This window comes from Heteronotia binoei, chromosome 6 (assembly GCF_032191835.1).
Source record: "Heteronotia binoei isolate CCM8104 ecotype False Entrance Well chromosome 6, APGP_CSIRO_Hbin_v1, whole genome shotgun sequence".
NCBI classification, from domain to species: Eukaryota; Metazoa; Chordata; class Lepidosauria; order Squamata; family Gekkonidae; genus Heteronotia; species Heteronotia binoei.
In genome coordinates, this window is record NC_083228.1 from 122,291,482 (window position 1) to 122,308,487 (window position 17,006).

A 17,006-nucleotide genomic window follows, 5' to 3' on the forward strand; every position below is an offset into this window, starting at 1 on the left:
CAAACCCACGGATTTCAGTGGGCTTAAGCAGCAGTAACTTTCCATAGATCCGATTACACTGTTGCTCTTCTGGTACTGACAAGGTCAAACCTAAGGAAATGTGAAATGCATAGAATAATCAAAGGCTGAGGGATTTTTATCTAGAAATATAGAATGTCCTAGAAAGATCTGTTGTTTATCTGGTTATTAAAGTATCTGATGCATTAACCTACTTGTTTGAAATGAGTTTTGCGCTTCTTTTCAGGAAGTAGGGTCGCCATAAGTCGAGAATGGCTTGGCTGCACTTAACACAGAGACAGATAAATGAGGGTGTGAAGCCAGTTTGGTGTATTGATAAGCATGTCAGAATAGGACTAGGTTCAGGTTTCTACTTAGCCCTGAAGTTGGGCAATATAGACTGGTCAGTCTTTTTTAGCAATCTGAGATAAAGGGATAGGGCAGGCATACACATTCTTCTTTATGGTCTGTGAATGGTTGTACTAATGGGAAACACAAACCCACACCAACTCTGACCAGGGTAGCTTCCAGAACTAAGTTAAAAAGAATGGCTCCTTGTGCTGGAGGAAGGCTTCAGATGTGGTTGATCCAGGTGGCAGGATAAGAAGAAAACTGCAGATTTATACCATGCCCTTCTCTCTGAATCAGAGTCTCAGAGTGGCTTACAGTCTCCTTTATCTTCTTCCCCCACCACAGACACCCTGTGAGGTGGGTGGGACTGAGAGAGCTCTCACAGTAGCTGTCCTTTCAAGGACAACTCCTATGAGAGCTAAGGCTGACCCAAGGCCATTCCAGCAGCTATAAGTGGAAGAGCAGGGAATCAAACCCAGTTCTTCCAGATAAAGAGTCCGCACACTTAACCACTACACCAAACTGGCTATCTGTTAACAGACTTCTGTTCCAATTTCATTCACATCAAGTGATTTTGCTTCTAAAGTAAAAGATGTTGAAAAATAATGTTGGCGCTCTTTAAAGATACTGTAGGTTAATAACTTCCATGGGACTCACCAATTATTCTTTTATGTGAGGTAGAGCGGGGAAATGTGACAAGTAAATTCATTATTAATGTTAATATTCACATCCAGAATCTAAATAGCAGCCAGCTAGAGATGCATTTCTGTGCTCAAGTTCATGCTTGTTCAGTTAAAATCTGGCAAGAGGCTGGGAATATATTTGAGTCAGAGGGTAAAAGACAAATGAATGCATAGAGGACTGGTTGTCGTTTGTCTGGTATTAAAGTATAATGATGATGTGCTGGTTTAATTATTGGGAGCGTGGGTTGCCTTCTCTGCAGTTATCAGTGTTATGCTTATTCACATGTAGCATTGGGAGAAAGCAAACAAAACAAAAACTATTAAGTGCAGTCCTTCCAACGCTATTCACTTTAAGTTTCTATTGATTTCAGTGGGAAAGTTAAGTGCCTCTTAAACGGATTTTAAAAGTGCTTAACTTTAGCAAAAGCATGCTTTTTTATTTTTAAAGCCAACTTTGGGTCATATCTGTCCTTGTGACCTGTGAGCTGAGATAAGAGAATTTCTATGGCTATCGCTGTGTGGAGGGAGAGAGAAGATGAGCAGAGAGCTTCAGAGGAAAGTGGGAGATGAACTAGATCAGACAGATTCCTGTAGGATAGGCTTTAAAGAGCAGTTAGACAGATTCATGGAGGAGAGGTCAATCAACAGCTATTAACCACGGGGACTGAAGGGAGGTTCCATATCCAGAGGCAGCAAACCTCTGCATGCCAGTGCTGGGAGTCATCATCACGGGAGGGCCTTGGCTTCTGCGCCCTGATGTTGGACCTCCAGAAGAACTAGTTGGTCATTGTGTGAGACAAGATGATGGACTAGGTGGACCACTAGTCTGATCCAGGGAGACTTTTCTTATGCTCTTAAGAGGAAGGACTGAGGGCAGGACAGTAAGTTGGTTTTACAGGTTTTTTTTAAAAAAGATGCACATTTTAGTTAATCCATGTTAGCACATGTGACACAACATACATTTGTGAATTGGTCTGATCTGTATGACACTGAAGAAGAAATAGATTGTCTTAAATTCTGTAAAGAGGGGAAGATGATCAACAGGCAGAAAAAATCAGTCACAGTTTCTTTCTCCACTGAGTGGTCAGTAAAGTCTGCCAGATTAAATAATAAACCTCAGTTAATAGGCTTAGAGCAGACATATCATGCAGCTATTGTTTATTAAACTAACTATGGTTAGTCTCATCTTCTGAGCACATGCTGCTCTGCTCCCTTTGATTATCCAAGATACAGAATTGTATTTTGAAGTTGGTTTGAGCTGGATCATGGCTTCACAAACCAGCCATGCGTGAAATAAACGAGGCTTGGTGTTACATTTTTAGATCTGTGTGCAGGTTTCCAGTTGATACCTGAAAGATCTCTAGATTTAAGGACATAGGTAGTCCTAGAGTACATCAACCTCTGCAATCAAAACTGTAACCTGTTTTTCCTTGTCAGTGTTGCTTTTCCAAATTAATAAGCAGCACGAGAAAGGAAAAGTTTGTCTTCCTTGCATCCCAAAGATAATTTGCTTGCTTCTGTGTTCCAGCTAATTGGGAAGTGCTTATCAGCTGTTTAATTGACAAGTTATTTGCAATATATGTCTGTAGGATGAGAGCCCTGGCACCCCTAAGAAGAAGGAAACAAAGAGAAAATTTAAGCTTGAACCTCATGAAGATCAAGTTTTCCTGGATGGAAATGAGGTACCATATTTGACTGATCTCCATTATGGAAATATTGATGTTTTGTGGCTTGATGTAATGCTTTCCGTAAGGCGATAAAATGTAGTGAAATCTATTAGTCCAACTCTGTTTTTCTTTGACTTTCTAATACCATCACTAGGGATATGTTGCTGCATAGTTGAAGAATGATTACTAATGCCATTGCTTTCTAAATATTATATAGTCTATTTTTTATTAACAACCATTTCATAGGTAAGTATGGAACTCTCAAGTATAGAATTCTTAAAGCATATACATGCGTTGCCACAGTACAATGGATCTTCTACAGGCAATGAAGCTCCCAGTGATCCAATACAATAAAGTGGTTGTGCAAAAAGTTCTTTATAATCTTTCAATGTCCATAAAGTGCCAAGAGTTTGAATCAGTAGTTGGTCATCTCAGCCCACCTCTCGTTCAACTACTGAGTCCAGCTCTTGGCACTTTATGGACATTGAAAAATTCTAGAGAACTTTTTTCCACAAGAACTTTATTGTCTTAGATCACTGGGAGCTTCATTGCCTGTAAAACAGGGGTGGCCAGCGGTAGCTCTCCAGATGTTTTTTGTTTACAACTCCCATCAGACCCAGCCATTGGCCATGTTGGCTGGGGCTGATGGGAGTTGTAGGCAAAAAAACATCTGGAGAGCTACCGTTGGCCACCCCTACTGTAAAAGATCTATTGTACTGTGGCAACGCATGTATTTGCTTTAAGAATTCTACACTTGAGAGGTCCATACTTGCCTATGAAATTGTCACCGATAAAAAATGTAGACTATATGTATTTAGGAAGTATTGGCATTAGTAATCATTCACGGTTTGTTGGCTGTTTTCCGTGTATCTCTCTTTGGCTTCATCTTTATATTTGCATAGCCAAAGAAGGCCTATCTAAATTAAATTTTAAAAATTATAAAGGAAATCTTACTGCAAAATCATAATGTGTAGAAATGGGTAATTATTATTTCCTCGCACAATGGCTGTGGTAGGTGGGACAGGTTGTAGTATCACAACATATATATAGTTGTTAGAATGGCTCTGCCCTCATATCCTGAAAATTTCCACCAAAGGTCTGGATATAGAAATCTGTGGATCCACAGTCACAGATCTTTCTTGTGTTTCCCTCCCCACAGCAGTCCTTTCCAATCCTGGGAAGAGATGTAAAGTTTCTGGTTTTGAAGTCACAAGAAAAAGATGAATTATTTCCCCTGGTTTTTTTGTCTGGGGAAAAAAATGAAAATTTTGGGGGAAATTGAAACATGTGCAATGCTAATTGTCCTATCAAAGCAAACTAATTTTTCTGCTTTAACAACATAAAATGCATCATTTATAACTTTCAGTAATAATATCTGCTCAGTTAGATGTCGTTCCAGCTAAATGCTGTTGTCTTCTTTTTGTGGCTGCTGGTTAGGGAGCTTAGTTCTCAATTAAACTTCCAGAGTTTTCCTTGGAGACTTTGATGCAGTTTCTGCCCCACTCACTTCTGATCTTTTTCGGTCCAGCAAGGTAGGACAATAAGTTACTTGTTACCCTGTCTGTGGGTAAATGTTCATGTGGGTGGCCATGTTGGTCTGCAGTTGGTCCATTGGCACCTTTTAAGACCAAAGTTACACATCTTCAAGGTGCACATCTTCAGAAGTGTGTGGGTATATGTGTCAGAGTGGTTTAAGGAAGAGATAAAAAGATCATCCACAGGGGAAGAGTCAGGTCAAAAGGACAACAGCTGAGAAGCATTCAAAGCACTAACTACATGGTCCCCTCATGAAGACTGGGTAACCTTTTAAAAGCAGAAACGCATCATGGATTTAAGAGCTGTATATATCTAGAGCGTGCCCACCTTGTCTTTGAAAGCATTTAACTCATTCTAAAACAAGGAAATGTTTCACAGGAGTCTTTTTTTCAGTACTCCCCAAATTGTCCAGGGGAAAAACTGGGAGGGGGAGTCTCCAGAAAAAGAATGGGGTGCTTGCGCATTTTCCCCCAGCTTTTCCCCGCCTTCACATCTCTAAATCTGGGGAAATTTTGGGGTCACAGCCAATGTTCCCTCTAAGCTGCAGAGTCTTGTGAGCAAAAATTCTACTTTGTGAGCTACTGGCATTAAAGTTGTGAGCGACTGCATAAATTGTTGTGCTCTGGGGCCGTTTTTCCTGAGCTAAGACAAAAAGGTGTGAGCTGGAGGCTAAAAATCTGCTAGCTCATGCTAACTCAGCTTAGAGGGAACACTGGTCACAGCAACTGTGGACTAATAGCCACATGAGACGCTGCAGTGCTGAGGCTGAAATCACCCTCTCCTGTCAGACAAGTTGTGCTAGAGATAGAAGGGACGATTTCAAGTCAAGGAGAAGATGTTTATCCTTCCCCCAGTTTGATTAAAGCCAAGCAGACCTGGATTGCTCTGCTGGTGATGTCTTCTATCAAAGACAGAAATTGAAGCAAAGCTGCAGAAATGAAGGCTAAGTGCATTCTTGCAGTTCTCAGAAGTGGGACAGTGATGGAAAGAAAAGTGCATGGCAACACTGGTTTCCACCACTGTCCGTAAAGGCAAAAGATGTGAAGTAGACAGACAGCTGGGGAAAGCTGGGTTAGAATTCCTGTCTCCTGGCCCAATCAATCTGGACACAAAGGTGTCATTTGGAAGAGGTTTGTGTTGGTTTCCTTTTATATATAGCAGCCCATGATGTGAGAATCTGGGAACGAGGTCTATTATGACGTTCCTGTGTCCCCTTCACAAAATTGGTGAGTCTCTAAAATTGTAGCCAGTGCACAAGTCAAATGTGTTCTTCTGCTGTCATGCAGTTTTTCAGAAGGCTATGGAACTGAGCTAGAAAAGATGGAAATATTTTTTAGTGTACACCCCATGATCTTCTATTAAAAAGGTCTAATATGTACTGTAAAATAAATGAATGCCGTGTACCTTTCTAAGATGAATAGGCACGGAATTATTGCATGGCAAAGAGCCATTTCAAGGACATTTCCCATTGAGCAGTAATTTTAAAATCCTTGTATCCCTTTTGAATGACTTGTTAACCAGAACAGTAGAGTCGTGTGTGTGTGTGTGTGTGTGTCTAGCTCAGCTCTTGCTATTCATGAACTGTAAGCTGTTGGCCATTCTCACTGGTCATGTGACTATATTGTCTCCTCTGTTCTAACACATGTGAGATTTACTAGACAGCTAGAAGGTTTATTATGCTGTGATCCTCTGGTGTTTGTTGAATTGCCACACACTGAATAAGGGGCTCAATCCAGCTAGAATGGTACTCATTGAGCAAACAGTTAAAGTTCTGCTAAAGGATCTGTGTTTGTTATTCAGAGTACCGTAGTATTATGTAGCTGAGCATTCCCTTGGGACGGGCAGATCTCCTTTTTTAATGGATTGCAGTAAAATGATGTACTGTGTTGCTTGTAGCTGTAGAACCTTTGGGTGACTTTTATCCTTGTACAGAATAGATACTCTTTATCTGGAATTTGTTTTCAGCAAAGATGTTTTCCTTTGTCTAAGTGCATTTCGGTTTCCTTCCTACTCAGCTATTTTTGCTGATGTCCCCTGTTTTTCTCCCCATCAGCCTTCGTCTTCGCATCCCTTGCATCAGTTATTTTTGAGGAACACTGTGACTACTGTGTTCTAATTGTTAAGCTGGATGTCAGAGTCCGGTCTCTAGCCCCTTCATGGCTGTAGATGTTGTTTTCTAACTTTATACAGGAATGGTTGCGTATTAGAGGTGCATGCTTTGAGATTGTATAGTCCCAGATGCAGTCCTCAGCTTCGCTTTGGGTAGCAGATCTGGAAAAAGCCTTGGAGGACTTCTGCCACTTGGAAGTATGACTGTTTAAGAAGGCAGAAAGCTACCTGTGTTCAAAAACTAGTTCTAAAATTAGCAGGGAGGACAGATGCACACCATCCCTTCATTTGTGCTATTCTGTTCCCTCATCTGAATCCTTGTTCATTCTAAGGTGGAATTTCTAATACTTTTTTAGCAGCCCTGCTTTATTTTTAGCTTTTCATTCAGCTTTTTGTTGTTCTTGCAGCCCTCCCCTGCTGCCTGTCCCCCAAGCCAGCAGCAGCTCATGGAGTGGGTGGCGAGGAACAGCCCGGCACTCACCACTGTGCTGCTGAAGGGAGAGAGGGGAGGGGGTTGTGGCTCAGTGGCACAGCATCTGCTTTGCATGCAGAAGTCCCAGGTTCAATCCCCAGCATCTCCAGTTAAAAACGACCAGGCAGTGGCTGATGCAAAAGACCTCTACCTTAGATTCTGGAGAGCCGCTGCTAGTCTGAGAGCCAGTTTGGTGTAGTGGTTAAGTGCACGGACTCTTACCTACGAGAACCGGGTTTGATTCCCTACTCCTCCACATACACCTGCTGATGTGACCTTGGGTCAGACTCAGTCACAAGTTCTCTCAAGGCTGTTCTGCTCGAGAGCAGTTCTGAGAGAGCTCTCTCAGCCCCACGTACCTCACAGGGTGTCTGTTGTGGGGAGGGGAAAGGAAAGGAGATTTGTAAGCTGCTCTGAGACTCCTTTGGTTAATGAAGGGTGGGGTATAAATCCAATCTCTTCTTGTAGAGTATACAATACTGACCGTGATGGCCCAGTATAAAGCAGCTTCATGAGAGACAGTGGAGCTGCTGTGGCCACAGCTGCAGCACTGTGGAGGCATGCAGCAACTGGGCAGCTTATGGAACCCAAGCACCAACATGTGACATCACCTGCGCTCATGCCAGGTTCCCCAGCCACTCAGTAGCCATGCACTTGCAGCTTTTTTGCAACTGTGGTCAGTGTTCCCTCAGCTTTGTGGATGAGCAGCCACTCCTTAACACAGGAAGCCCACTCAGCAGTAATCTGGTCTTGCACTGCCCATTGCCCATTTTAAGATTGCAGTTGTTATATTCTGCTCAGGGTGTGAACTGTTCTGCTCAGAACGCTGGCTGTTGTACTGTGGCCACCTCCTGTTTCCCACCAGAAAGGGCACCACTTTTCCTTCATCATTCAGCCATTCATTGTTATGGGTACTGGGGCATTTCCTGTGACCCAGCCAGCAAGCCACAGCTGCCTGTAGTACCAAGTATTTGGAGATATAGTGCGTCTGAACATAGACATTCTTTTTTAATCACTATGGGTAGTATCCAGTTATAGACATATGCTCCATGAGTTTGTCTGGTTTTTTTAAAGCCATCTAAGCTGATAGTAATTGCCACAATTTATGGCAGTGAATGCCATAACGTAATTCGTGTTGTGTGTTGCCAGTCAGTTTCATGAGGTCTTCTGAGAGAGTGAGACAAGCTACTTTTCTCTGCCATGCAAGGTTTTAAAACCTTCTATATGCATCCCTGTGTAAGGTCAGACTTTCCATTATGAGCAAGATCTGTAAGATCTTCTGACATCTGAATTAAGCAGGGAGAAGAGGTTCAAATCAGGGCTGCAGTACTGGGAAGGTGGGGGGAAGCCCACCTTCCTTCACACATACATTGTTTCTCTCGTAGCAGCACCAGGGAAATGGGAATTATTAGCTGCAGCAGGAAAAAGAAATTGGTGGTGGAAAGTGCCATCAGGTAGTAGCCGACGAATGGCAACCCCATAGGTTTTGAAGGCAAAAGACATTCAGAGGTGGTTTGCCATTCCCTGTCTCTGTGTTGTGACCCTGGACTTCCTTGGAGGTCTCCCATCCAAATATTAGCCAGGGCTAACCCTGCTCAGCTTCTGAGATCTGACGAGATTCGGGCCATTTAAGTCAGGGCAAAATGGTGGAAAGTGCATCTGACTCTTGGCGACCCCTCGACCCCTGTAGGGTTTTCAAGGCAAGAGACCTTCAGAGGTGGTTTGTCGTGGCTCGCCTCTGTGTAGCGACCCTGGACTTCCTTGGTGGTCTCCCATCCGGACACTGATCCTGTTTAGCTGCTGGGATCTGACAAGATAAGGCTACCCTGGGCCATCCATGTTGGGGTGGGGAAAAAATTACTATATGGAAATCCCCAAATGCTGTAATACTTCCTTGTAGGTAAGACTTCCTTGTAGGGAAGGTGCTGCAGTTGTTTTGCTGGTTGCAATGTACCCCATTGTTAATTTTTCCCTTCCACAACACCCATCGTTGACATTTTCATTGAGCTAGCCTTCTCTTCTGGAGAATCACAGCCAGCTCAGAACATTAAATAGGTGGGATTCATTTTTAAACCTCTGTACGCGTCGCTTTGTATGTGCTTAATGAACCTCATTTGCCATTTTGTTGCCCACTCGTCCAGCTTAGTCAGCCTGCTTAGGGGTTTTGCTCTGTCTTGTTTGTCAATGTTAGATGGCACCCAAGTAGCTTCTGTGTGTGCTTGCATCGATGAAGAAACAAATAGGGGAAACAAATAATCTCTTAGCAGCTTTTCTCAGAAGTCTTTAGCTTTCAGAGCCCGGTCTAATTTCCACCCAATCATTCCCTTTTCCAGGTATATGTATGGATCTATGACCCCGTTCATTTCAAAACATTTGCCATGGGACTTATACTTGGTAAGTAACAGTGAGTAATGAGTGACGCGGGCAGTCATACCAAACAAGCCACCTGCCTCTTAGCACATCTGTGGCTTTCCCAGGGGCAAAGTCTTCTTAGTGTTTACCAGTTGGCTCTGATAGTGATGTACCACCTGCTTCAGGATCCCAGGTCTAGTGGGATGGGGAGGGGGCAGCCGTTCTGCAAATAAGGCAGAAACATCAGTTTGATGCCGGCAACTGAACAAGTATTTTGTAGATCCCCCACCCTCACTGTAGTGATGTCCAGGCTAGATGCTTGCAACACTCTGAAGGCCGCATTTGAAAAGGGTCCAGAAGCTATTATTATTACATGATGAAGTGGTGTGAACATTGGGGAGGGGATGGAGGTTGCTAGTGGAAACATATGGCGCTGGTCTTTTAATCCGACTGCTGTTGCTTTGGGATGCTTCAGACTATGGCAAGCTTTTATGGTTCTGTTTTATCACGTTATGTTGGGGGGGGGGGTGTTGTGTTAGTTGCCTTGGTTGCTGTGTAGCAGAAAGGCAGGTTACAAACGTTCTGCGTTTATTCCATAGCAGCACATTTCATTATTACAGTGGATAACTTGTCTTCTTAAAATCTCTATCATTTGAAAATGACTCGCTCTTTCCTGAAGGATCATTCTTGCAAGTCTGCACTTTGGTAGACACAATAGAAACAGTCACCAGAGTAGAAGCGCTTTCTTTGACAAATATATTTTCTTTGACACACACACAGTGGTAGGTAGGTAGATAGTTATTCTTCCTGATTCTGTTGAGTATTACTTTATTATGTGCTAAAGAGCAGTGAATAGAATATTTCAAAATAGGTGTGTAGTACTGAAGAGACCGTGTTGCCTAATTCAGGGAATGTTTAATATAAGAAACAGCATAATCTGCAGAAATTCAAAGTCATATTTCTACAGTCTTAGAGTCCTAGTCTCATGATTCTTGGCCACTACGAGACACAGGCAACCACATTTTAGTTACCTGTCTGGGAGCACAAGAAGGTCTTGGAACAGCTTTTCTGGCTGTAAGCCGGTTGGGACCATGCAGAAGGCATTGATGGAAAGTGTCAGGCATTTATGATTGACGTCACACTATAGATGCAAAATGTGGGGAATGGTTTCTGGTGCTTCCAGAAAATCCTGGAATTATGACTTACGTATTCTGTTTGCGCGTCGCCAGAGACCAGTAATTTCCAACCATATAAACTTTCCCTATTTGGTAGTTCAGTTCCAATTAGGTCAGAGTGTAGCTGCTGGCATTTCAGGGACTTGTGAAGGAGTTCCTCCCTGTTGTCTGCTAGAAGGCCGTGTCTAGTCTGATAGGGTAGGGAACAGAAATTCTTCCATGAAAAGCACCAACTTTTAATGCAGGGTTGTGCAGGAGATTATACTCACAGTCTGAAAACAATACCCTTAATCTTTATAATGCAAGCATGAGGACTCAAAACGTGGCCTTCCCCCCCCCCCCAAACTGAAAACCAGTAGTTTCCAGATTCAGCTAGTGGCCGTTGCAGAAGATCCATGTTTATGATTGTATTTATTCAGCTGACTAATGTAGGAGCAGGTTTTTAAGCCGCTCAGACTATTTTCTGCCCCTGTTTCTCACGCTTTGTCTGTCTCTTCTCTAACAGTGATTGCTGTTATAGCGGCAACTCTCTTCCCACTTTGGCCTGCAGAGATGCGAGTAGGTGTTTATTATCTCAGTGTCGGGGCAGGCTGTTTTGTGGCTAGCATTCTCCTACTGGCTGTTGGTAAGTATATCGTGACTTCTTTCTTGCCCTCCTCTCTCTCTGTCTCTCCCCCCACCCCCTTTCCACATCTGCACAGTTCTCCTTGAAAGTTCCCCACTGGCTTACATGATATGAATATTTCCCAGTTGACCACTGCATGTCACCATTGGGCCATTTGAAATGTAGCTGCCTCCCGTCCGGCATTTGTCACAACAGATTTGCAGCTGTGAGCAGCTCTGCTGCATGCCATTTCTGCCTCTTGGGGCAGCATAAGTATACCAGTCCCTGGGGCAAAGTCTTGCTAGCCTTTTTTTCTGACTGCTCTTGCAGGAACAACTTGTTTTTAGGGCTGTATTGCATGACCCTTCCCCCACAGGTTTGCGAATGCAGTGGGAAGTGCTTTGTGCGATCAGTTTACATTTTCCTGAACAAAGCAGGAGTCAAGTCGCACCTTTAAGCCCAACCAAAGCTTTCGTGTGCTCTTAGGCACACTTCATCAGACAAGGAATCCAGCAGTCTGTGCTGGACTCCTCGTCTGATGAAGTGTGCTTAAGAGCACACCAAAGCTTACGTTCTAAATAAAAATCGGTTGGTCTTAAAGGCGCAACTTGACTCCTATTTTCTTCAACTGCTTCAGACCAACACGGCTGCCTGCTTGGATCTATTTACATTTTCCTGTCACTGACAATTGGGTATCCCTAAAGGAAGGGCATTGCTGTAGGGCTGGGGGTATTGCCTCTGCATGCGTTCCATTCGTTAGAATAGCCCTTAAACAATTAAGGAAGTAAGAAGAGCCCTGCTGGATCAGATCAGTGCTCTGCGTAGTCGAGCATCCTGCCTCAGATAGTGGCCAACCAGTTCTTCAGAGGGCCAACAACAGGGCGTAGAAGCCAAGACCTTTCCCTGATGTTGAATTGACCCACTACATTAAGGCTATGTCATCTGTCTTATACCAGCTGGGGGATGTATGGGAGTAGTGGATGCGATTTGATATCGCCGTCTGCAGAATTTGACGTGTTTTTAAGGTTGTCATATTGTTTGATTTTATGAATTAATTTTAATTCTGTACATTTTATTAATTGTTCTTCTCCACCGTGAGCCCATTGAGGGAAGGGCGGGTTATAAATAAAAAATGATGAATAAATAAATAATAAATGTAGCCTCCTGGCTCTGGGTTTCAGAGATTTGGTGCCTCTGAATGTGGAGATTCCCCTTAGTCACCATGGCTAGTAGCCATTGACAGACTTATCCTCCATGAATCTATCTTTTGAAGTTGCTTATTCCTGTGGCCATCACTACATCTTCTGGAAGCAAATTCCACAGTCACTCTCTGTGGAAGGTAGTATTTCCCTTTGTCAATCCTGAACCTACCGCCCATCAGCTTCATTAGATCACAAAGGTCTGTTTTCCCATGGTGGAATCAGCAAAATAGAAAGCTCGGTTAGGGCTCAGCAAATCAGGGAGCCAGCTTGCCTCGGTGACTTAAAATTTCCTCATGGTGCATGGAACTCCAGGGTCCCCTTCTAGTTTCCAGAAGTGCTTCCCTCGGCACAGACTGCCCACACAGATATAAATCTGGGTGCACAGGAAGTAACAGGAAGTCAGCAATCTCTCACTGAACAAAACAGCCCTGGAGGCTCTGCTCTCTAACCCTGGGTAGGGAATGAGCCAGCAGTGAACGGGCCTCCATCTCCATAGGGAATGACAATCAATGGGACATAATAGAAGTTTTTAAAATTATGACTCTTGACTCAAACTGAGTGCAGGCATTCCAAGCAAATTTTCAGTTCCCACCTGCACTGTAACTTCCCAAGCTCCAGGAATGAACAGTGGCTTTGAAAGCAGGTGCTGAGCCCAAAGCCTGCCTGTTGCTCTGCCACCAGAAACATTTCCTTCCCGTTGATTGTCATTCCCTGTGGAGGTGGAGGTCTGTCGATTGCTGGTAGAAACAAACAAATTTGCAGCACCATGTAGCAGATGGCATTTGCCTGTGTGCGTCCTCTTTCTTACCTTTGAAGTTTAGCATCTTATGGCTGCTGGACAGATGTGCTGTGGGTGAGCAGCTGACAAATGAGCATCTTCCTCTGTCCAGAGAAATGTATCGCTCAGCATCCTGATGCTACTGCTGCTCACTGTGCCTTGGCAGTTAAGAACATAAGAAGAGCCCTGCTGGATCAGACCAGTGGTCCATCTAGTCCAGCATCCTGTTTCACAGTGGCCAACCTGGATGGCCAGCAACAGAGCATAGAGGCCGTGACCTTCCCCTGATGTTGCCTCCTGGCTCTGGGATTCAGAGGAACAGTGCTTCTGAATGTGGAGGTTTTCCTCAGCCACCATGGCTAGTAGCCATTGATAGACTTATCCTCCATGAATCTGCCTAATCCCCTTTTAAAACTGTCCATATCTGTGGCCATCCATCCTCTGGTTGAGAATTCCACATTTTAATTACTCTCTGCGTGAAGCATTATTTCCTTTTGTTTGTCCTGAAACCGCTGCCCATCAGTTTCATTGGATGCACGTGAGTTCTAATATTTTGTGATGGAGAAAAATTTCTCTGGTTAACTCTCTGCACTCTCTGCATAATTTTATAAACTTCTGTTATGCCCCCCCCTTAGCTGTCTCTTTCCTTTCCATCTTAGAAGAAGAAGCCTCTTCCTTCTCGTCTCTACTGGGAAGCAAGTCTCGCTGAATTTGATGGGACTTACTTCTGAATAAACATGCATAGGATCAAGCGGCACACACTTTTTGCAAGACTTTGAAAGGGACTCTTCATGGCTTTGATCATGTGCTCCCTTAGCCATAAAGTTAGCCACTGGGATCCTTTTAACCGTACACTCAAACTCAACAGGGCTTACTTCTGAGTAACAGAACTGAGCTCATGCACCTATAAAAATATACTAGTTAGTTCAGTAACCCTATCTCCAAACCAAACTGTTATCTTGTTGTCTTAAGGATGCTGCCGAGGGGTTTCAGTTCTATGGCAGAAATTTAAAATCCTGGGTTTTTTTTTTTTATTATCTCATTTCTGTGTGGCTCCTCTCCTTCAACTCTTTTCCAGAGATCTGGAAAAATCCCTACTCATATCTTTGAAATAGGGACAGTCTCTTATCACTGTGTAATGGTGCCCGGGTCACTCTTTGGATGTATACCCTGATTTTACTTCAGAGCTTAATTTTAGAGAGTAGCAGCCAGCCAAGCACCATCTCAGCAAATGCTGAGACAGTTTGAAAACATGAAGAGCATAGTAACAGTTGGGTGATTGAATATGTATAGCTGATAGAAAAGAACAGTATCTCTGAAAGAATTGGAGAACCGAGACCTTTCTGGTACCTCATGCACACCTCAGATTTGCGCTGGATGAGATGACCTGATCTATTTCACCCAGAATTGTCATTTTGTTTTACAGTTTTGGATATTTGTCCTTGGGTCTTAAAAATGCACCTCTGTGGTTTGTAAACATCATATTAAAAATGTGGGCATCTTTTTCTTTCTTTTTGCAGCCCGTTGCATCCTGTTCCTTATCATCTGGCTGATAACGGGTGGAAGGCACCACTTCTGGTTCTTGCCAAACCTGACAGCAGACGTTGGCTTCATCGACTCCTTCAGGCCCCTGTACACGCATGAATACAAAGGACCAAAGGCCGACTCAAAGAAAGAAGAGAAGTCCGACTCCAAAAAGCAGCCAAAGTCTGACAGCGACGAGAAATCGGATACTGAGAAAAAGGAAGACGAGGACGGTAAAGCAGATCCACTGGCCAGCTTTGGGTCGGAGGGCCCTGGGGGAGAGCGGCATTCAGACACAGACAGTGACAGACGGGAGGATGACCGATCCCAGCACAGTAGCGGTAATGGAAATGATTTTGAAATGATCACAAAAGAGGAACTAGACCAGCAGACGGACGAAGGGGATTGTGAAGAAGACGACGATGAAGAGGAGGAGGAGGAAGAGGAGGGAGAACCTGGGCCTTTACACGAACAATCATAATTTAACTGTAGCATGGACTAAATATTGTGCAAGCAGTCGGGTTTTCTTTGTTGGCTGGTACACCATCTGATAGCATTCTTTTCTCTCTTATTTGCTGACGTACGCAGCTTAGCCAAACAGCTTTAGACTCTAAGGTTTTTTTGTTTTGTTTTACGGATAAAAGAGAACCCCTGAACCTGGCATAGTTTGTTTTAAGTAACATCCATTTATAAAAGCTATCAGTTACCAATTTGTCAATAAGTAGATGTTCTAATCTCTCTCTCTAGGTGAGGCATGAAACACATGAAGGAACATAATAATAGTTGGGAAGATGGCGTTAATGCTTTCTGGAACTAAAGGCTTTTATCCTGAGCAGTAATTTAAGAAGGTAGTTGTTGAACGACCAAATTTCATATTATTTCCAGCAGGTCAATTGATCGGTATATTCAGCAAAGCAGTTGTCATCTCATTCTAGTGATATTAATCGTCATAAAACTGGTAAGACTTTTCTTAGAACTTTTTTTTTTTTTTGGTCTTTTTTGAAGACAGAAGTTAAGAACAACTTGACTGTAGGGTTTAAAGCTTTTCCTTTTCCTTTTAAAACCGTGTGCGACCAGCTTAGGAAATCCAGACTGTTCTGTCCATCTGGTTCAGAGCAAAGAACCCCCCATCTGCAGCAGGGGGAAAGAAAAAGAGCAGCATCATTTTGGAGGTTTACGACTGTTGTCTTGACCTGCCCCCATCATAATCCGAGAAGTGTATTCTGTATATAACATTACAAATAAAGCGAACCCCTTATTTTACCCGTTACTTATTATTTGGAGGTTTTATCCACTTTCTGATTTGTAAAACGAAAAGCCATTTCAGGACATGCGTGTGTGAGCGTCTTAGGGGATATGCAAGTCATAAGGACCTGACCGGTGTGTTCGGCAGCTGCGTCTGCCACGGCTTTAGCTCTGTGCCAACAACATTCCACGTATTCAGATCCAAGTAAACTGATTCTGATTGTACAAAAGCAAGACTGCATAGCTCAGCGTATGCCTTAATGTTAATCTTTGGTGTTTCCCCACCCCCTATTCCCTTTCTGTCTTCAGAAAGTAGAGTACTGTATTTGACAAAGTAGACACTGCCACAAGAGAGTATTCACCTCTATGGAAGGATAGGCTTAACAAAACAAAACAAAGTTGTTGTTTTTAAAAAGAAGCAGCAGTAATTCTCATCTAAAATATGGGCAAGACCAAACAACTTCTCAAAAACTGGAAGGAGATTTGATTGTTTGCTTTTCTCTCTTGTGTGTCCCTTCTTTGACCGACTCGGGAGACCATTGTGTGTTTAGTTCTATAAACATTTTAAAAGTTTAAGACTTTATATCATTCCTCTGAATCATTAAACATTTCAGCCTGAAACTGAAATGATGAATACCAGTTCAGTTCTTTCTTAGCAAAGCGACTGTGAGGAAATAATGTTGGTTATCTGCTTGCGTTTTCAATAGTTGACTTTAACCGATCTCTCCTTTCTCCCCTCCCCCACCCCCATCCCCCCCAGAACTACTTTTTCCTATCACCAGTGTTTTGACTGAAGATGTTAATTTTTTCCCAATTGTGCAACTATTTACATTTTATGTGTGCATTGATAAAAACCATTCACAAATGCGGTCTGATCTGCTTATTCCTCTTGCTCAGCAGTCGGGAAAAGAAACTATATGTCGGCTTCAGTGGTCCCTCTAAGCTGTGGAGTCTTGTGAGCAAAAATTTTACTTTGTGAGCTACTGGCATTAAAGTCGTGAGTTATTGGCATCAAAATTGTGAGCTACTGCATAAATTAGTTTGCTCTAGGGCCATTTTTCATGAGCTGAGACAAGAATGTGTGAGCCAGAGGCTAGAAAAATGTGAGCTAGCTCACACTAACTCAGCTTAGAGGGAGCATTGGTCAGCTTTCGTTTTTCTGGAAGTCTTCGGTGGCAGTTTTCAAGCCTCAGCCTCAGGGGTCCCCAGTGTGGTGGTAGCCATGGGCAGCACTGCGTCTGCCAACACCTTTCCTGGTGCGTACCAAGCATCTTTAGAAAGTGTTTTAGGGCCAGGTGGGGCTGCTACCCA

General features: G+C 43.3%; 1 protein-coding gene across 1 annotated transcript in view; it reads left to right on the forward strand.

Moving 5' to 3' along the window:
* SEC62 (SEC62 homolog, preprotein translocation factor) overlaps positions 1–16,560 on the forward strand; it is a 34,201-nt gene extending 17,641 nt beyond the window's left edge. The window contains exons 5-8 of the mRNA XM_060242502.1: positions 2,621–2,713; positions 9,149–9,209; positions 10,848–10,967; positions 14,447–16,560. Coding sequence (XP_060098485.1) covers positions 2,621–2,713; positions 9,149–9,209; positions 10,848–10,967; positions 14,447–14,931 — 759 coding nt within the window. The 3' untranslated portion in view covers positions 14,932–16,560. The remainder of the gene's footprint in view (positions 1–2,620; positions 2,714–9,148; positions 9,210–10,847; positions 10,968–14,446) is intronic.
* The last annotated feature ends 446 nt before the right edge of the window (positions 16,561–17,006 follow it).